Below are 20,071 nucleotides of genomic sequence, written 5' to 3' on the forward strand. Positions count from 1 at the left end.
TCTTCTAGTTTTATTAAAACAACGTATTATTTCAGTTTTATATAAAAAACATACAATCAATTAAAACTAGACAATTGCTGGTCTCCCAGCCTGCATCAGACCCTTCTCCCATTTTAAAAATACAAAACGTGACAACAGCTAAACACAATTCAGAATTTAAGTAAAGCTGTTTGATTTCAGAAAGCGCCTTCTCTTAACTGCACAATAATTACACATATGACACAAAAGGAAATAATATAATCTGGTATACAGAAAAATAGAAATCTGCCTGCAAGTACTATATCAAATATAATTCCCTCATGTATCACAGAAAGACAATGGCACATCATTAATCTGCGTTTATAGATCATCCACCCTGCATCGGCCCATGCTTGAGCAGCTCCACACAAAAGCTGGACACGGGGCCGTCCCGTTCCCTGAGCGTGGCAGGCTGCCAGCATGGCGGTGATTTCAGGTCTGGGAGTGCGAGGTATTTTGGAGAGCGCCAGAGAAACCCTTTCCTTCTGAAGCAGAGGGAGAGAGGCGGTGGGGGCCTCTCCTCGATGAAGGAGAGGCGCTGAGCACCAGCCGATGGCCACTACAGGATTTGGGCACGGGGAGGCTGGGAGCTGATCCAGGAGCTCCTCAGCTCCAGGACAAGGAGTGCCTACCGCCAGCCTCCCAGGTCTCCCCAGGGAACCCCAAACGGCACCGTGACCTGTCTGGAGCTGAGGGGGACGAGGAAACACATGGGCTCCCCAAAACACTCGAGCCCCAGCGATCCTGAGCTTTATCTGCACTGAAGGAGAGGGATGTGAGTGATGGATCCAGGGATGTCAGAGGGGGCTTTGGCCACCCACCACACTGCCGACAAGGGCCAGTGCATGTCCAAGAAATGGCAAGAGCTGCCTTCACTGTGTGGCTGCGGGCCAGCAGGAGGGCCAGGGCAGCCTAGTCGTCATCCTCCCCGCCGCCGTAGAGCTCCGCCAGCTTCTTGAAGCGGTTGCCCCATTCGTTGAGGTAGTCGTAGTCCTGGTCCTGGTCAGAGTCGGAGGAGTTGAGGGAGCTGAGCGAGACGGCCTCCGAACCGCTGCCTTCGTAGTCGAACACCAGCAGGGAGTCGTAGGGGGGGGCCGTGGGGTCTGTGTCAGCCGCCTTCAGGTTCTGGGGAGGCAGAGGAGGAGCTCAGTGCCCAGCCTCTGGCCAGGGGCTCCGCTGTCCCCTGCCAGCGGGCACTGTGTTTGCCCCAGCCACAATCCCGCAGGATGGGAATGCGTGCGGCCCAGCGGTGCCAGCACAGACGGAGGGAGCCGTGGCAACGTGCATCGCACCCCTGCCCCAGGGCAATGCATGGGGCTGGGCTCACCTCATCGATGAAGTTTCCGATCTCATCGGGGTTGGCGGGCCGGGGCCGGTACTGGGGGGCTGCCATCAGCGGGGGGGCCACATCGTTGCGGATCACCTCGGGGCGGGCATCCAGGCCGCGGTGCAGCTGGCTCAGGTCATAGTCCTGTGTGGGGTTGGAGACAGAGGGCATGAAGAGACAGCAAGACTATACTCAAGGGATGGCCTCAGACAGTGCTGGAAGGACCAGGGGCCTGCAGGGGACTGGATAACCCCCAAGGGAGGATGTGGGGACGAGCAGGTCCATGGGAACCTTGCGCACCCCAACTGTCCACTGTGGCTATGGCAGTGCCCTGGGGAGCCATGCTACCACCCACTGTGGGGAACCCCATGGGCAGGACTGTGGCCCAGCACCCCTGTCCCACCTGGTCCTCCTCGCCGCCACCCTCCTCGTCGTAGTGGTAGACATTGTCCCGCATGTCGTCCTCGGGCGGCAGCAGTGGCTCCTTCACCACCTTCCTCCTCCTCACAAAGAGCAGCAGCAGCAGCAGCAGGACTGCGAGCAGAGGGCATGGCGTCAGCACCACTGGGTGAAAGCGGCCCCATCCCTGTCCCCACCACACAGTACTCACTCAGCAGCGCCAGGATGCCCCCCAGGATGCCCAGAATTGCAGGAACACCCAGGCCGCTGGCGATGAATGCTCTCCGCTCACAGTTTTTGGCTGCCCCTTCACACTCGCACACCTGGGCTTTGACTTGTGTCACCTGCGCCTTGCCCTGGCTGTCCGTCAGCCTCAGGAAGATGCTGTACTCCCCCGGCTCCAGCTCCTTATGCAGTTTCAGGACCAGCGAGTCTTGTGCGGGAGAGAGAGGGCTTGGGGTCAAGGTGGGTCCCAGCTCCCACATTTGGGGACACCCTCAGCACCCGCAGGGCTTTGCCACGTGGCAGTACCCCATCACGGGGACCGGTAGGAGCTCCAGTGCCAGTGGCATTCAGGGTGGCTCAGAGAGATCCGGCTAGGATGTGGCCCTTGCTCAGTGTCCCCCCACTGCCTGCGCCACAGGCGGGTGGCTGGGACGGACCCCACGGCACCTACCTTGGCCGGACACCTTGACGGTCCAGTTGGTGCTGGAGCCGTGCTCCAGCGCTGCCTCGAAGGGGTACGTGTTTGGGGGCAGGTCCTTGTCGACGATGGTCAGCGTCTGCTCCTCAGGCTGCCGGCTGCAGATGTCGAAGATCCGGGGCTCCGGCGTGGGCCCGTTGTCGTTCACATCCTGGAGGTGCAGCAGCAGCGTCCCCGTGCCAGTTGCGTCCGGCACCCCTGCAGAGCTGGCTGTTAGCGAGGTGCCTGGAACCCGTCCCCGTGCCCTGCGCGGCCACCCCGCGGCCCCGCAGCCCCCGGCTCCCTGCAGCGCGGCGCGTCCTCACCGTTGTCCACGGCCAGGACGATGGCCTTGTAGGTGCTGTTGATGGCGTGCACCGACTCCCGGTCCAGCGGCTGGACGGCCGTGACGATGCCGTTCTCGGGGTGGATGGCCAGCCACCCCGCGGGGTCGCTGCCCATGCGGTACCTGGGCAAGCGAGGGTCAGCAGGGGGGCTCCATGCCCACCCTGGCCCGTGCGGCCAGGTGGGAAGGGGCACGCAGCCCTCGCGCCCCCACCGCCACTCCCACTCACGTGATTTTGTTCCTCTGATCCTTGTCGGGGTCCTGGGCTGTGTAGGATGTGACCTCGTGCCCCACCGGCAGGTCCTCCGACACCTCCACCCTCTTGACAGGGGGCACGAAGACGGGGGGCTCGTTCACATCCCTGACGAGCACCAGGACGCTGGCCGAGGAGAGCCCGAGGGACACGGAGAGGGGGACTTTGTTCTCCACAGTCACCACGAGGTCGTAGCGGCTCCTGGTCTCGTAGTCCAGGCCCTGGAGGTCGGCAGAGAAGAGCTGGGCTGGAACCAGCGCCGGCGGGGACGCGGCCTGCACGGGGCAGCCCCGCAGCGCCACGACCCACCTTGGCGGTTCTCAGGATGCCGTCGTTGGTGTTGGGGTCGGTGGCGATGCTGAAGGCGCCGTCCTGGTCTCCACTCTTGATGCGGTAGACGGCTTGCCAGGCCGGGGAGCCCGGCATGTCCTGGTCCGTCACGTGCAGCCTGGCCACCTCCAGCCCCACCTCGTTCTCATCCACCGTCCCCTCGTACTGTGAGAGGGGGCACAGGGGCGGTCACCTCACGTGGGGGCCGGGGGAGTGGGGAAGCGACTTGCGGGAGCCGGCTCGGGTGGGGGAGACGGTACCATGTTGGGGTCGAAGACGGGAATGTTGTCGTTGGCATCCGTGACCTCGATGACGGCCGTGGCGGTGGTGGACAGCCCCTTGCCCTCCTGGTCCGTGGCCTGGACGATCAGCGTGTAGTTGGGGGTGGTCTGCAAGCAGAGAGCACCGCGGTCAGAGGCGCCCCGCTCCCCACAGCCGGTCCCTCCGTGGGGCGCGGGTGCCGGGACGCGGCGCCCTCCAGGCGCCCACCTCCCGGTCCAGCCCCGTGCCGAGGACGCTGATGACGCCCTTCTGGGGGTCGATGGTGAACATCTGGTGGTGCGGGCGCGGCGGCTCCTGGCTGACGATGGAGTAGCTGATGATGCCGTTGTCCACATTCACTGCGTCGTCCGCGTCCGTGGCGTTCACGGTCATCACGGAGGTGCCTGGCGCGGGGACGAGCCGGGGAAATGTCACTCACGGGACGAGCCCCGCGGGTGCTGCCGTCAGCCTGGCGCAGCTCCGGCCCAGGGCTCTGCGGCCCCCCTGCCCCAGCCCCACGCACCCGGCTTCGCGTTCTCCTCGATGTAGCCGACGAAGACCTGCTTGGTGAAGACGGGCTTGTTGTCGTTCTGGTCTGTCACCGTGATGATGATCTCCATCGGGTCCTCCACGGGCTGCCCGTTGGCCGACACTGCATGGGAGAAGAGCTGCGAGGGCACCGTCAGTGGCACGGCCCCCTTGGGACCCCCCAGGTCTCCCCCCACCCCGGCCCCCCACTCACGACATATTTCCCGATCTCCTCGCGGTCCAGCGGCTGCGTCACCTCCAGCCACCCCGTCTCACGCTCGATGGTGAAGACGCCCACGGGGGGGCTGTCCGCCCCCTGCCCCGTGATGCTGTAGAAAACCTTGGTCTCCTTGTCCTTGTTGGATTTGATCTGGCGGCGAGGCGGGGGGCTGTTAGAGGGGGCCTGGCACTCCGCGTCCCCCCCGGGGCTGCTCAGCCCGGCCACAGGGCACGGCGCTGGCTCAGCCCTCGTCCCCGCACCGTGGGGCTGCGTACCTGCACCAGCTTCATGGGGAAGGGCCCCCGGTGGTTCTCGAGGCAGCTGATGGGGGGGATGACCCAGTCCCTCTTCTGCCTTCGGAGGCCGGGGCCGGACTCAGGGAAAGTGAGCATGTAGGGCACCCCGTCCTGCAGGAACAGCAATTTGTCCTGGTGCCCACCAGAGCGCAAGGCGGCCAGAGGCACCCACTGCCCACCCCACGGAGGGGCTGTGGTGACCACAGGCACGGGGACAACACTTCACCTGGTAGCTGTGGCGGTGATGTTGCCGCCACCTGCGCTTTTCCACAGTCACCCAGGCCGAGTGCCTCTTGCCCGTGGCATCCAGGGCAGAGACGCTGAAGTGGATCTTCCGCCCGTGGAGCTGCAGTGGCTGTTTCGTCTGGATGATGCCATCCTCGTCCACCTCGAAGCGTGTGTCGTCTGGGACGTACACGGCCTGCGACCGCCCGCCGCAGCCTGAGAACCTCACTGGGGACAGGGAGAGCGGGTGGGCTGGGTGGCACCGTGCCTGGCACACCCCACACACGGCACATCCCTGCCACGGGGCACATCCCCCCGCGTGGTGTGTCCCTGCAGCACAACGTCCCCATGGCACACCCCTGCACGTGGCGCATTATCGCGGCTGTGCCAGCGGGCAGAGGGTGCTGCTGCGCCGGGTGCTTTTCAAATAAAAACAAGGCCGGTGTGTCCAGCTCACCTGCGCTGGCACCCAGCCACCCCAGTAACCGCCAGGGCTGGATCCCAGGGGCTGCCAGCGCAGGATCCTGCACTGCAGGCAGGGGGGTGACAGTGCACCGGTGCTTGGGGACCCGTGGGGGTCACCGAGCCTCCTGCATGGCCAGGGACCAGGGCTACGCATCTGCAGCAGGCTTGTGACCCGCTGCAGGACAAGGGCATCAACCTGCGTGATGGGGAAGGTGCCACCCTTGGTGCACCCAGGGGTGCGGGGTAGCAGGGGCTCCTTGGGGACAGACCAGGGAGATGGCATCCTGGTGTCACCAGCCTGGCACACTGCTGGGGCCATGGTACGAGCCCTCACGCTGGCCACACTGGTCTGGCACTGGTCACGGCTGGGACTGGCATGCTGGAGACAAGGACAGCCCGAGGGGGGGGACAGCGCGCAGCACGGCAGCGATCAGCAGGCATCACATGAGCGGGGCCGCGCAGCCGGGAGCTCCCTGAACAAACGCTCCTTTGTCTGGGGGATGTTTTGTTTGAGCCAGCAGCACCCAGGCTGGGTCCCCCCACCGGCATAGCCACTTCCAGCCCCAGCATGAGGCACGACCGTGGCTCGGGCAGGAGGCACTTGGCGTGCCGGGGCGCTGCCGTGGGACGGCATCGTGCCCGGGGTGGGAAGCACGGAGCTGGGTGCTCCCAGGGCAGCCGTTACTGCCGGGCCCTTTCCACCATCCCTCAGCACATCGGCCCACGTGCAGCCCAACAATTCAGAGGTGATGGTGGGTGGAAGGCGATAGCAGAGCTGGGCTGGGGGCTGCCACCGTGCCCCCGACCCAGCGGGTGCGATGCCAGCCCGGCCCGGCCCCCAGGTGGGTCCCGCAGCCAGGCCGGGGCAGCCGGTGAGGCCGGCTGTGCAGGGACACGCCGGGGCAGGCCGGGCGCTCCCGCACCGGGGGCTCGCAGCAGGGAGGTGCCATGGCCCCCGCGGGCACCCGGGACCTGGCACGGAGCCGGCCGGGTGCAGCGAGCACCGCGCTCAGCACCCAGCCCCGCACCGGCTGCACGCAGGGAGCGCAGGGAGCGCAGGGAGCATGGGGAGCACGCCATGCTCAGCGCCCGCTCCCCATCGCTGTGCTCAACCTGTTTTTCCAGCTCAGCACTTGAAAGCCAACCCCTCCCTGCCCCGTCCTCCCCGGGGGCATGCAGCCATGGGGCCTCAGCAAGGCGTGGGGCAGGGGGAGGCGGTGGGGCTGGGGGCAGGTTTGGGGGGCTCCTGCACTGCAGGATGCTCCACGCCTTCCTGGACCCCCACCTGCCACTACCCACGGGGCCAAAATCACCGAATTACTGACTGCCGGCCGGGGCGGGGGGGGGAACACCCCGCACCCCCAGGATTGGGACCTGGGGACCACGGTGCCTGCCAGCCCCCAAGCCACCCCACATCCCGCTGTGACACAGGAAAGTGTCTCGCCAGGGCTGGGCACAGGGTGAGTCACGGGCCCAGCCAAGTGCCACCACCCCAGGACTAGCGGGTGCCACCACCCCGTGTCCCCACACAGTTGCGCAAGCGCGGTGGCTGCACTGGGGCAGAAGCCAGCAGCGGAGGGGGGACAAACGTCAGCTCTGGGCAGCCCGGGCGAAGGCGCCGTGAGCCGCACGTCCCGCCCAGGCGCACCCCCTGACGTCACTGAGTTTCGCCGTGACTTCAGAGTCTCGAGGTTTCTCCCACCCGGGGCTGATTCAGGAGCTGCGTAGTTGGGGAACATCCGCCCCCGCTGGAGACCCACATCCCCCCCCAAATGGGGACGTACGCCCGCGTCTCACAGAGCCAGGGGCTCCCTGAGGCTCCCTCCCGGGGGTTCTGCCACCCCGTGCCCTGCCCAGGGACCCCTCGCCCATGTGCAAAGCAGCACACGAGGCTGAGCACGGCCCCAGGGTCCTGGTCCCAGCCCAGGGACGCCAGGCAGGTGCTGCCATCCTTCCCTCGGGGCGTGGGACAGCCGCAGCCCCAGCACCCACCGGAAACCGAGGCGCTGGGCAGCTCCTACTGCCCGCATTAACGCAGAGGAAATTGCTCCTTCCTCCACCGAGCTTTTTCATCAGTGGGCCAGGGCGGAAGCACCGCCGTCGGGAGGCTCGGAGCCGCAGCAGCAGCCGGCCCAGCCCCTGGAGCGCTCGGTGAGCAGGGCCCCACGCCGGCTCCTGCCGCCCCAGCGCCACGCGGGGCCTATCCAGACCTGTCTGAGGCAAAACACAGCGCTCGACTCATCAGCTTAATTACAGGCCAGCTCGTCAGCCTGCCGCACCGCAGCCCGGCTGAGGTCTTTGAAGCACTGTGTGGCACAGAGGGCAGCATCCTGCCTCTGCTGAGCGTCCCCCTGTGCGGCTGGGCATTGCCATGGCACAGCCAGGCATCACCACGCTGGCGCCGGCACGCATGGGCTGACACAGGCACCCGTCCACTTCCTTCCCCCCACGCGCCTCCTCTTTCCCAGGCCCTGAACTGGGACGCAGGGGATTTCCAGCTGGCCCCGCTGCAGAAACCAGCCCTGCGCATCCCGGGGGTGCGGAGGGCCACGCAACTGCCCGTCACCCTGCTATCAGGCACAGCCCCAGCAGACACAGCCTGCTGGTGCTGAGCAGATTCGTTAATGATCAACCAGAAAGCAAACATGTATGGAATGCGTTCAGTGCAGTGCAGGGTCCAGCTCCCTGCACCGATACTGCCAGTGCAGGTGAAACTCAGCCTGAAACTGAGAGCACGGGGGCCCCGCTGCAGTGCTCAGCGCCCCTCGGCCCACTCCGGCACCGCTGCCAGCCACTGACCCGAGCAAATGGCGGCCGAGCCGCCCCCCGCAGTGCCAGGGGCCAGCAGGACCTCGGTGCTGGGAGAGGAAGAGCGTGGTGGGGACACAGACACCCCAAAGCAGCAGCAGGTCCTCAGCACCCCAATTTCATGGCCACCCCTTCCTGCACCTCAAGAACCGCCTCCACCCGTGCATGGCTCTGCATCGGGCCGGGTGCTTGGTGCCGGCACGCAGAGGCACCGCCAGCCCGTGGGGAGGCCACGCGGGGCGGTCGGCTCGGCGGCCGCTCGAGGCCGGGCTCCGCGCCCCACGCCCAGGCCTGCCGGCCCCAACAGGTCTGCGCCGCCTGAGTCAGCGCCGCCCGCGCCGGTGCTGCCGGGAGAGGCACCCGCTGCCCCCGCACGCCCTCGCCCCGGTGCTGCCGGCACCGACACCTGCACCGCCCCAGCTCCTCGCGGTGCACCGTGCCCGTCGCCATTGCTGGCCCCGGCCCCACGCAGCCACGGCTTTGTCCCTCGTTTGCCACCTTGCCTCGCACCGAGCCCGTCCCCACGGGCACACCGCCATCCCCGTTGCCACCCTTGGTGCCCCACACCAAACCCATCCCCACGCCTCCACAACCCCCTCACCACCCGCAGTGGCACGCAGCCACCCGTCCCCACGAGCGCAGCCCCGTGCCACAGCGAGCTGTGGGGCTGCAGCTCCTGTACCCATGGGCCCCCGCCGCCCCCGTAGGACCCTACCTCGTCCCAGCACCCCTCCTGCCGCCACGCTGTCCCGGGGCACGGTGAAGGTGAAGGTCTCTGCGGCGAAGCCGGGCTGGCAGGGGGCTGCCTCGTCGCACCGCCGGCCGCCCACCTGCCCGGAGAGAGGTGTCAGCGTGGCCACCGCCACCCTGTCCCCTCCCGCCCCGTCCCGTCCCGTCCCGCAGCCCTCACCTGGAGCAGCAGCAGCAGGGGGAAGCAGAGGGGGGCCAGGGAGCCCCGCTGCCGCCCCATGGCTCGGTGCCGGTGCTGGACGGTGCGGGACGGGACGGAGCTGCCGAGCGCTGCCGCCGCCGAGCCGCAGGTGAGAGCGGCACCGCCCGCAGGTGCTGCGACCCCGCCCCGCCCCGCCCCGCCCCGCCGGGAGGCGGCCCCCCCCCTCCCGGTCCAGCCCCGGCCCCCCCCGGTCCGTCCCCCAGGTCCCCGGGGAGCGGCCCCGCCACCGGCACCCTCCGGTCCCGGAGCCCCCTGGGCGCCCGTGGGAGCTTCGCGGGGGTGGCTCCGGTGGGCAGCCCGGGCAAGCAGCCCCCCGGGGACCCCCCGGCACCCCCAAGCAGCGGGGCAGGCGGTGCAGGCTGGCGGGGGGAACCCCACCGGGCCCCCCCGTGCCACCTCCGCCTCCTGCCCCGCGGCAAGCACCTAGCGCTGACCCCAGGAGCAGGGTCGGGGGCTGAGCCCCCGCAGCCGGGAAGCGGGTAGCACCCCCCCCGGCACCCACTGCCCCAGGTTACTGCAGCGCTGTTAGCGCTTATTGCTAATTGTGGGCGGCGGGGGGGGGGCCGCTGGGGATGGGGAGCTCAGGGACCAGCCCTGCCCAAGGATGCCAGCACAGTGTGCGTGGGGATGTAGGGGGGAAGTGGGGCACCCTTAGGCTGGACCCATGCCCTCCCAGCACCATCAGCTGCTTTCCTATGATCCACTTAGTCCCCCCCCCATGGGGACAGGGACAGCTCTAGGGAGAGACCCCACTGCCTGGGGGGGGTTCAAAGACCCCCGTGGTGATGCTGCAGGTCCCCAGCCAAGCACTGCTTGGGGAGGCAGGAGGAGAGCAGGCCCCCCCGGCACTTCTCCAGGGCCACAGAACTACACAGAGACATGAGGATCTAAAAAAGAAATCCACATCCTTTATTAAAACTTCTACATAACCCAGCTTAGCCCGTCTGTATCATCACACTACATTTATTTCATTAAAAAATACACAGGAGGAAGCTGAGGCCACTTCAGCGGACGCAGAAGGCATCACAGGGAGTGCGGGAGGGAGGGGGCAGCGCCGGCCCCAAGGCACAGGCAGGGGAACGCTTTTGGCAGCAGGAGCAGCAGCACGGGGGGCCAGGGGGGGCCCTACTCATCGTCCTCCCCGCCGCCGTAGAGCTCCGCCAGCTTCTTGAAGCGGTTTCCCCATTCGTTGAGGTAGTCGTAGTCCTGGTCCTGGTCGGAGTCGGAGGAGTTGAGGGAGCTGAGCGAGACGGCCTCCGAACCGCTGCCTTCGTAGTCGAACACCAGCAGGGAGTCGTAGGGGGGGGCCGTGGGGTCTGTGTCAGCCGCCTTCAGGTTCTGGGGGGGCAGAGGACGAGCTCAGCAGGGGCTGGAGCTGCCCCAGGGCCCTGCAGCAGGGGAAGGGGCTCACCTCGTCGATGAAGGTGCCGATGTCCTCGGGGTTGGCAGGACGAGGCCGGTACTGGGGGGCCGCCATCAGCGGGGGGGCCACGTCGTTGCGGATCACCTCGGGGCGGGCATCCAGGCCGCGGTGCAGCTGGCTCAGGTCATAGTCCTGCGTGGGGACAGCGTGGGGTCAGGCCAGCCCACGGTGGCACAGGGACCCCCCCCGTCCCCGGCACCCACCTGGTCCTCCTCGCCCCCACCCTCCTCCCCGTAGTAGAAGACATTGTCCCGCGTGTCGTCCTCAGGCAGCAGCAGCGGCTCCTTCACCACCTTTCTCCTCCTCACAAAGAGCAGCAGCAGCAGCAGGATGACTGCGGGAGAGGAGCGGCATCAGTGGGGGGACCCCTGCACCCACAGGTGGGGTGCAGCCCCTTCCCCCCCCACTCACTCAGAAAAGCCAGGAAGGCGCCCAGGACAGCGAGGATGATGGGCACGCCGGTGGCCGTCTGCGGCTCGTAGGCGCAGCTCTCCACCCGCCCCTGGCAGTCGCACACTTGCGCCTTGATGACGGTGACCTGGTCCTTGCCCTGGCGGTCGAAGAGCCGCAGGTAGACGCTGTACTCCTCCTGCTCCAGCGGCTCCGTCAGCCGCAAGGTGACGGTGTCACCTGCGTGAGATGAGTGACGTGGGTGACCTGGGGCGCCTACCCCCACGGCAGCTAAGGCAGCCATCGTGCCAAGCCCCTGCATTACCTGTGTCACCAACCTCCACCGCCCAGCTGTCCCCCGAGCCGTGGCTCAGCTCGGCACGGAAGGGACCCGTGTTGGGGGGCAGGTCCCTGTCGATGACGGTGAGGACCTGGGGCACGGGGCTGCGGTTGCAGACAACGATGTTGCGGGGCTCAGGCTCAGGGCCGTGGTCATTCACGTCCAGCAGGGTGAGGAGCAGGGTGCCAGTGCCCGTGGCAGGGGGAGAACCTGCCGAGAGGAGCAGGGCTGGCGGGGGACCCCGAGAGCAGGGTCTCCCTCCCAGCCCCAAGGACCGGACCATGCGGGCACCGCTCCCTACCCAAGGGAGCGAGACGGGATGCGGCACCCCCGTGACACCAGGAGCACGTGTCCCTCATGTGGGGCAGCACCCAGCAGGAACAAGGGCTCCTTTCATGGCCACCGCGCCTCACCATCATCCACGGCCAGCAGCACGGCCATGTAGGTGCTGTTCTTGGCGAAGGGTGACTCGCGGTCCAGGTGGTCCCGCGCCGTGATTAGCCCGTTCTCCGGGTGCACGGCCAGCCAGCCCGCAGGGTCGCTGCCCACCACGTACCTGCGGGACAGAGGGGTTGGTCCCACGGGGACACGGCAGCAGGACCCCCCCAGCCCCAACCCCAGCCCCGCTCACTTGATGCGCTGCCGCTGGGCTCTGTCGGGGTCCTGGGCCGTGTAGGAGGCGAGGGGCTGCCCCAGCGGCGCGTCCTCCGCCACCTGGGCAAGCCGCACTGGGGGGTCAAAGGCGGGTGCCTCATTCACATCCTCCACGCTGACCGTCACCGTGGCTGTGGCCGTCGGCAGCTTGACGGCGAAGGGGGCCTCGTTCGCCACGGCCACGTGGAGCACAAACTGCCGCTTGGCCTCGTAGTCCAGAGCCTGCAGGAGGGGACGGGACGGGCAGCACCACGCAGGGCAGGTGGCCGCACCGCAGGGACGAGCGTGGGACACGCACCTTGGCCGTCCGCAGGACGCCCTCGTTGCTGGCAGGGTCAGTGGTGATGGCGAAGGCGCTGCCCTCGTTGCCGCGCACGATGGAGTAGACGGCGCGCCACGCCGGCGTCTGGGGCTCATCCAGGTCCGTGGTGAGCAGCCGGGCCACCTCCAGCCCGGCCTCGTTCTCCGGCACGGCCACCTCGTACTGTGCATTGGGGACCGTCAGCACCGAGCTCACCGTGCCTGGCCCACCCTGCCTGCCCAACAGCCACATTACCGTTTTGGGGTCAAACTCGGGGGCGTTGTCGTTCACATCTGTGATCTCAATCACGGCCAGTGCTGTTGTGGTCAGCCCCTCGCCATCCAGGTCGGCCGCCTGCACAGTCAGCGTGTACTCCCGCACGCGCTGCGGGGGGCAGACAGACAGACACCCGTCAGCACCCCGCAGCCTGCTCGGTGCCAGCGCCACCCCCACGGTGCCGCAGGTCCCACCTCGCGGTCGAGGCCGCTGGCAATGACGCTGAGGGTGCCGGTGGCCCTGTTGACGGTGAACATGTGGGGATGGGGCTCCCGTGGCTCCTGGCTGAGGATGGAGTAGGCAAGGACACCGTTGTAGGTTTCCACAGCATCATCTGCATCCGTGGCGTTCACCTGCATCACCGAGGTGCCTGTGGGATGGGGCATCCATGTGAGGGAGGGACAGAGCACCCATGTCCCCAAGAGGGACAGTCCTGGGGCTCTCCAAGGTCGCATCCAGCAGGAGGCAGAGTTTCCCCATGGGGCCACGCCACACCCAAACCACCGTGGCACCGGCCCTACCTGGCAAAGCACCCTCAGGCACAGAGCCCCTGAACACCTCCTGCGTGAACTGGGGCTTGTTGTCGTTCTGGTCCGTCACCGTCACTATGATCTCCATCGGCTCCTCCACGGGCTTGCCGTTCTCGGACACGGCGTGGGAGAAGAGCTGCGGGGCAGAGGGGTGAGCAGAGAGCTGGCAAAGCGCCTGCCCCAGCGTCCCGTCCCCCAGCTGGCACCTACGTGGTACTTGTCCATGTGCTCCCGGTCCAGCGGCTGCGTCACCTTCATCCAGCCCGTCTCTTTCTCGATAGTGAAGATGCCCTCGGGGGGGGTGTCCGCCCCCTGCCCCGTAATGCTGTAGAAGATCTTCGCCTCCCGGTCCCGGTTGGATTTGATCTGGTAGGGTGCGCAGTAGTGCTCAGTGCTGGGGCTCGGCAGCCCCCCCGCGGCACCGCACCCTGTCCTGGGTGCGGGACCCACGCCCGTGGCCAGCACCTCTGCAGCCCTCGGCGCACACATCCATGCCCAGCTCCAGATGCCTGCCCAGACGCAATGGTGATGGGCGCAGCTAGAACATCACCCTACCCCAGGGCACCCACCCATGCCTCCGGGCCCCCTCCATACCTGAACCAGCTTTTTGGGGAACGGGCCCCTCTCATTTTCAGGGACCTTGATGGGAGGGATCACCCAGTCCCTCTTCTGCCTCCTCAGAGCCCCGGGGACATCAGGGACCTCCTGGTGGGAAAGAGAGCGGGGTGAGGGAGCAGCCACGTGGGGAAGGTCTGGGGGACAGGGGTGTTTGCCTGGGGGGGGCTGCTCGGGAGCGTTACCTGCAGGGAGCCCCAGCTCCGCACAGGGACCGGCTGGCTGGTGGCGTCCTGGGGTGTCACAGGCAGCCACCCAGGGTGCCTCGGTGCCACCACTCCTGCATGGGGCTCCTCATCCTCATGCTGCATCGTGCCATCCCCAAAGGCTGCTGTGAAGGACAGGGGTCAGGGCAGCTGGGGAGGGGACCCAACCTGCTGCCCCCACCCCAGCCATGCTGGGGCCTGTCCCCAAGCCCCACATGCCCCCTGCGTGGCCCTGGGAGCTCCCGGCCAGGCCAGCCCAGCTGAGCCCTGGGGATTAGGATCAGGAGGGGGAGGCCGGAGTGGTTCCCGGCACTGGGGGCGGGCAGGAGCTCGGCTTTGGCTTTGTTTCGGAGATGACGGGGAAATTCCTGGGCACGCAGGGCCCTGCCCCGCGCCTCCCACCCCCGTGTGTCACCGCCTGCTCCCGGCCCCCCCCCCCCCCCCCCGGCCCCAGGCTGGGACCCGCACTGCAGCAGGGCCCTGCACCCAAAGCCAGGCTGCGCCCTCGCACCATGCCGGGCCCAGCCCCAGCACCACCTCAGGATTAGGGGATTAGCAGCACTAAGCCTGCTCCGGCCACACTGGCCGAGAGGCTGCCAGGAGCAGGGCGAGAGATAGAAGCAGGGTGAGGAGAGCTATGCCCCGCGGGCGTAGCAGGTCCTGGGCTGGGGGAGCAGGTCCCCGGGGGGTCCCCTCGACCCCACTCTGGGGCAGAGCTGGTACCTGGAGGGCAGCCCTGGCAGCCCCTCCAGGGCAGCGCTGGCTGGTGATCGGGGATGGTGCTGGGGCTGGAATGGCCACGGCCACGCCACGAGGGCCACAGCCACGCCAGGGCACAAGGAGCCAGCTCTGGCCGTGGGGCCGGGGTCCACAGCCCCGCTCCAGCACCAGACTCCCCCCCGTCATGCCCCCGGTGTTCCTCGGCACCACACAGCGCCTGGGCACCCTGCCCGCCTCCATGGGGCCCGGTGATGGAGCCGAGCCCAGGTGGGCTCCCGGCCACGGGCTCCCACGGAGGGGCTGCAGCTCCCCGGCCGGCCCCACAGCCCCTGCCCCCAGCCCCGGCCTGGCAGGAGCTGCCCACGGCGCTCGGCAGCCGGGCGGGCTGAGGTCAGGGCTGGCACGGCGAGAGCTCTCAGGGCGAGAGCTTTCAGCGCTCCGCAGCCATTAGGGGAGCGCTGCCTGCGGCCGCGGTTCCCGAGCAGCCCCGTTCCCCGGGGATGCCGACGAGTAAACACGGCGGGCAGCCCCGCCGGCACCGGGAGCCGACACCGGGAGCCGGCTCCTGCCGCCCCGCCGTGCCCCCGAGCCCCTCGCCCGTACCGGAGAAGGGGGCCTCGGGGCGGCCGGTCCCAGCGGCAGCCCGGCGCCTGGCACCGACCCGCGGGGTCCCGCCCTGCCCGGCGGCTCCCAGCCGCTCTCCACCGACCGGAGGCGCCGGCATCAGCCGACGGGGCCCGAGCGGCACCGCCAGAGCCCCCCCCGGCCCGGGGAGGGGGGGCCACAACCAGCCCACAGCCTAGAAGGGGGCAGCCCCGCGATGCCGGGGGCACGGCCAGCGAGCAAACGAGCGAGCCCACGGCCCGGTGGGGGGGGGGGGGGGGGCAGCGGGGGGGGCAGCAGCCCCGCAGCGCTGCCCCAGCCCCGCACCCCGGGGGGCACCAGCCAGCTCCGCACCGCGGCTAGCGCCGGGCCCCCAAGTTGAGGGGCGAGAGGGGAGAACCGGGCCGAGCACCGCAGCAAGGGGGGGGCTCTCCGCCGCCCCCAGCCCGGCCCGGAGCAACCTGCCTGCCCCCGCCGCCCCGATGCCGCCCGGCGTGGCGGCGCCCCGAGCCCCAGCCCCCACCGCCGCCCCGGTGATGCTCCCCGCGCCCCGACGGCGCCGCTTACCTGGCCCCGGGGGAGCGCACGGCCGGGCCGGGGCGGCGGCAGCCGGTAGGAGCAGGAGCAGGAGGAGCGGGCAGAGCCCGGAGCGCGACCCCCGCATGGCCCCGCCGCTACCGAGCGCCGCGCCCCCGCCCGCTGCTCCGCGCGGCTCCAGGTGAGGCCGCGGCCGCGCAGGTACCGACCGGCCCCTCCCGCCCCGCCCCGCCCCGCCCGGTCCGGTCCCGCCCCGCCCCGCCCGGTTCCGCCCCGCACCCGCCCCCCCCCGCCGAGCCGTCCCTGGTCCCCCCGTCCGCCCCTCCCGGTGCCTCCGTACCTCCCCGGCCCTCCCCAGGTCCTCCCCGGTTCCGCCGCGCCCCTCCCGGTGCCTCCGTTTCACCGCTGCCGTTCCCCCGGTACCTCCGGGCGGCCCCGCAGGCAGCACCCGGCACCTCCGTGCGCCCCCCCCCGGGCTCTCCTCGCGCACCCGGTTGGGGCAGCGGCAGCCGGTGCCCGGTGCCCGGCGGTGGGAGGTGGAGAGCCGGGGCCCCCCCGCTCCAGGGGGCTGAGAGGTGAGGCGCAGCACGGAGCCGCCGTCCCAACGGGGGCTGCCGGGGGCTGGGCACCCCCCGGGCATGGAACAGCACCCGCCTGCACGGCCCCGCGCCCCGATCCTCCCCAGGCAGCCTGTGGGGCCGGGGGTGGCAGTGGGGCCGGGGGCTGGCACCCCCTGCGCTGGCACCCACGTGGGCTTTGCCGGGAACTTTGCCAGGGTCACAGTCCAAGGGCAGGGACCTGGCCCTGGTCAGTGCTCGGAGCACCCAGAGTGGCCGGAGCCATGTCACCCTGCGCCCTCCTCCTCCTCCTCCTCCTGCAGGTAGGGTGCTCTGGGGGCCGGGGGCTGCTGCGCATCGGTGAGGGGCCACGAGGAGGGGAGAGGAAACCCACACAGCACAGCCCTGCTGCCCTCCCGCTGCTTTCCATCCCTCAGGACGCGGTGCTCAGCACCCAGGCAGATGTTGTGGCCTTCCCCAAGTCCGGCCCCGACCTCCGAAGGCAGAAGAGGGACTGGGTCATCCCCCCCATCAGCTGCCTCGAGAACCACCGGGGGCCCTTCCCCATGAAGCTGGTGCAGGTACGCAGCCCCACGGTGCGGGGACGAGGGCTGAGCCAGCGCCGTGCCCTGTGGCCGGGCTGAGCAGCCCCGGGGGGGACACGGGTACCTCTGCGGAGCGCCAGGCCCCCTCTAACAGCCCCCCGTCTCGCCGCCAGATCAAATCCAGCAAGGACAAGGAGACCAAGGTTTTCTACAGCATCACGGGGCAGGGGGTGGACAGCCCCCCCGTGGGCGTCTTCACCATCGAGCGTGAGACGGGGTGGCTGGAGGTGACGCAGCCGCTGGACCGCGAGGAGATCGGGAAATACGTCGTGAGTGGGGGGCCGGGGTGGGGGGAGACCTGGGGGGTCCCAAGGGGGCCGTGCCACTGACGGTGCCCTCGCAGCTCTTCTCCCATGCAGTGTCGGCCAACGGGCAGCCCGTGGAGGACCCGATGGAGATCATCATCACGGTGACAGACCAGAACGACAACAAGCCCGTCTTCACCAAGCAGGTCTTCGTCGGCTACATCGAGGAGAACGCGAAGCCGGGTGCGTGGGGCTGGGGCAGGGGGGCCGCAGAGCCCTGGGCCGGAGCTGCGCCGGGCTGACGGCAGCACCCGCGGGGCTCGTCCCGTGAGTGACATTTCCCCGGCTCGTCCCCGCGCCAGGCACCTCCGTGATGACCGTGAGCGCCACGGACGCGGACGACACGGTGAAGGTGGACAACGGCATCATCAGCTACTCCATCGTCAGCCAGGAGCCGCCGCGCCCGCACCACCAGATGTTCACCATCGACCCCCAGAAGGGCGTCATCAGCGTCCTCAGCACGGGGCTGGACCGGGAGGTGGGCGCCTGGAGGGCGCTGCGTCCCGGCACCCGCGCCCCACGGAGGGACCGGCTGTGGGGAGCGGGGCGCCTCTGACCGCGGTGCTCTCTGCTTGCAGACCACCCCCAACTACACGCTGATCGTCCAGGCCACGGACCAGGAGGGCAAGGGGCTGTCCACCACCGCCACGGCCGTCATCGAGGTCACGGATGCCAACGACAACATTCCCGTCTTCAACCCCAACATGGTACCGTCTCCCCCACCCGAGCCGGCTCCCGCAAGTCGCTTCCCCACTCCCCCGGCCCCCACGTGAGGTGACCGCCCCTGTGCCCCCTCTCACAGTACGAGGGGACGGTGGACGAGAACGAGGTGGGGCTGGAGGTGGCCAGGCTGCACGTGACGGACCAGGACATGCCGGGCTCCCCGGCCTGGCAAGCCGTCTACCGCATCAAGAGTGGAGACCAGGACGGCGCCTTCAGCATCGCCACCGACCCCAACACCAACGACGGCATCCTGAGAACCGCCAAGGTGGGTCGTGGCGCTGCGGGGCTGCCCCGTGCAGGCCGCGTCCCCGCCGGCGCTGGTTCCAGCCCAGCTCTTCTCTGCCGACCTCCAGGGCCTGGACTACGAGACCAGGAGCCGCTACGACCTCGTGGTGACGGTGGAGAACAAAGTCCCCCTCTCCGTGTCCCTCAGGCTCTCCTCGGCCAGCGTCCTGGTGCTCGTCAGGGATGTGAACGAGCCCCCCGTCTTCGTGCCCCCTGTCAAGAGGGTGGAGGTGTCGGAGGACCTGCCGGTGGGGCACGAGGTCACATCCTACACAGCCCAGGACCCCGACAAGGATCAGAGGAACAAAATCACGTGAGTGGGGGTGGCGGTGGGGGCGCGAGGGCTGCGTGCCCCTTCCCACCTGGCCGCACGGGCCAGAGTGGGCATGGAGCCCCCCTGCTGACCCTCGCTTGCCCAGGTACCGCATGGGCAGCGACCCCGCGGGGTGGCTGGCCATCCACCCCGAGAACGGCATCGTCACGGCCGTCCAGCCGCTGGACCGGGAGTCGGTGCACGCCATCAACAGCACCTACAAGGCCATCGTCCTGGCCGTGGACAACGGTGAGGACGCGCCGCGCTGCAGGGAGCCGGGGGCTGCGGGGCCGCAGGGTGGCCGCGCAGGGCACGGGGACGGGTTCCAGGCACCTCGCTAACAGCCAGCTCTGCAGGGGTGCCGGACGCAACTGGCACGGGGACGCTGCTGCTGCACCTCCAGGATGTGAACGACAACGGGCCCACGCCGGAGCCCCGGATCTTCGACATCTGCAGCCGGCAGCCTGAGGAGCAGACGCTGACCATCGTCGACAAGGACCTGCCCCCAAACACGTACCCCTTCGAGGCAGCGCTGGAGCACGGCTCCAGCACCAACTGGACCGTCAAGGTGTCCGGCCAAGGTAGGTGCCGTGGGGTCCGTCCCAGCCACCCGCCTGTGGCGCAGGCAGTGGGGGGACACTGAGCAAGGGCCACATCCTAGCCGGATCTCTCTGAGCCACCCTGAATGCCACTGGCACTGGAGCTCCTACCGGTCCCCGTGATGGGGTACTGCCACGTGGCAAAGCCCTGCGGGTGCTGAGGGTGTCCCCAAATGTGGGAGCTGGGACCCACCTTGACCCCAAGCCCTCTCTCTCCCGCACAAGACTCGCTGGTCCTGAAACTGCATAAGGAGCTGGAGCCGGGGGAGTACAGCATCTTCCTGAGGCTGACGGACAGCCAGGGCAAGGCGCAGGTGACACAAGTCAAAGCCCAGGTGTGCGAGTGCGAAGGGGCAGCCAAAAACTGTCAGCAGGGAGCGTTCACTGCCACGGCCATCATCGAGATCAGGGATACCATCGACAACGCTCCCGTCTTCAGCTTCACCATGGTACCTGTCTCCCCTACTCAATCCTGCTCCAGGGAGTCGATTTCCCCTCTCCCCCTCACCCCCCACATCGAGGTGACCGTCCCTGTCCCCCCTCACCTGGGTGATCCCCATGGCCACAGCAGGGCTGGAGGTGCAGATGAGCCTTGTCCTGGGCACGGCCCCCCTGCCCCAGGCGCTCAGCCTCTGCGCTCCCCCTGGCTCTCACCGCCCGCTTGGGCACCGTGGTGCAAAGCAGCCTCTCGCTGCAGGTGGTCCCCAAAGAGCCCCTGAAGATGCAGGCTGCTCACAGGGACGGACACGGGCTCCAAGCCACCGCCACCACTGTTATCAGCACGCAGATGAGGCGCCGGGCCCTCCCAGTGGTGCAGGAGGGGAGCCGGGCTCCGTCCCGCAGGCGGCTGCCCCCCGGGAGGCAGGCAGGTCGGACGAGCACGGCTTGCCCGCGGTGATCCTGCTGACTGCTCCTCGCAGCCTCCACGTGCCCGGCCCCACTCGCGCGCTCCGGGCTCTTTGCAGGGGGAGGCTGGGCT

General features: G+C 68.7%; 3 protein-coding genes across 3 annotated transcripts; 1 reads left to right on the plus strand and 2 right to left on the minus strand.

The window, feature by feature from the left end:
- Nucleotides 1-930: 930 nt before the first annotated feature.
- CDH1 (cadherin 1) lies at nucleotides 931-9,128 on the minus strand. The gene is made up of 16 exons (XM_035566256.1): nucleotides 9,069-9,128; nucleotides 8,874-8,988; nucleotides 4,887-5,113; nucleotides 4,640-4,771; nucleotides 4,359-4,514; nucleotides 4,140-4,284; nucleotides 3,845-4,020; nucleotides 3,616-3,744; nucleotides 3,335-3,520; nucleotides 3,002-3,246; nucleotides 2,753-2,895; nucleotides 2,421-2,645; nucleotides 1,956-2,177; nucleotides 1,749-1,879; nucleotides 1,346-1,489; nucleotides 931-1,143 (listed from the first exon to the last, which is right to left on the minus strand). The coding sequence occupies exons 1-16, from the start codon at nucleotides 9,126-9,128 to the stop codon at nucleotides 931-933; spliced, it is 2,649 nt and encodes an 882-aa protein (XP_035422149.1).
- A 1,107-nt stretch (nucleotides 9,129-10,235) lies between these two features.
- Nucleotides 10,236-15,832, minus strand: LOC118257860 (B-cadherin). The gene is made up of 16 exons (XM_035566257.1): nucleotides 15,716-15,832; nucleotides 14,159-14,174; nucleotides 13,825-13,970; nucleotides 13,619-13,729; nucleotides 13,235-13,390; nucleotides 13,016-13,160; nucleotides 12,689-12,864; nucleotides 12,474-12,602; nucleotides 12,216-12,401; nucleotides 11,895-12,139; nucleotides 11,677-11,819; nucleotides 11,249-11,473; nucleotides 10,945-11,163; nucleotides 10,737-10,867; nucleotides 10,522-10,665; nucleotides 10,236-10,448 (listed from the first exon to the last, which is right to left on the minus strand). The coding sequence occupies exons 1-16, from the start codon at nucleotides 15,830-15,832 to the stop codon at nucleotides 10,236-10,238; spliced, it is 2,502 nt and encodes an 833-aa protein (XP_035422150.1).
- Nucleotides 15,833-16,546: 714 nt separating this feature from the next.
- On the plus strand, nucleotides 16,547-19,990 carry LOC118257836 (cadherin-1-like). The gene is made up of 12 exons (XM_035566223.1): nucleotides 16,547-16,585; nucleotides 16,700-16,843; nucleotides 16,981-17,136; nucleotides 17,211-17,355; nucleotides 17,475-17,650; nucleotides 17,751-17,879; nucleotides 17,975-18,160; nucleotides 18,249-18,493; nucleotides 18,600-18,742; nucleotides 18,850-19,074; nucleotides 19,318-19,541; nucleotides 19,790-19,990. The coding sequence occupies exons 1-12, from the start codon at nucleotides 16,547-16,549 to the stop codon at nucleotides 19,988-19,990; spliced, it is 2,013 nt and encodes a 670-aa protein (XP_035422116.1).
- Nucleotides 19,991-20,071: the final 81 nt, after the last annotated feature.

This window comes from Cygnus atratus, chromosome 12 (assembly GCF_013377495.2).
Source record: "Cygnus atratus isolate AKBS03 ecotype Queensland, Australia chromosome 12, CAtr_DNAZoo_HiC_assembly, whole genome shotgun sequence".
Classification (NCBI taxonomy): Eukaryota; Metazoa; Chordata; class Aves; order Anseriformes; family Anatidae; genus Cygnus; species Cygnus atratus.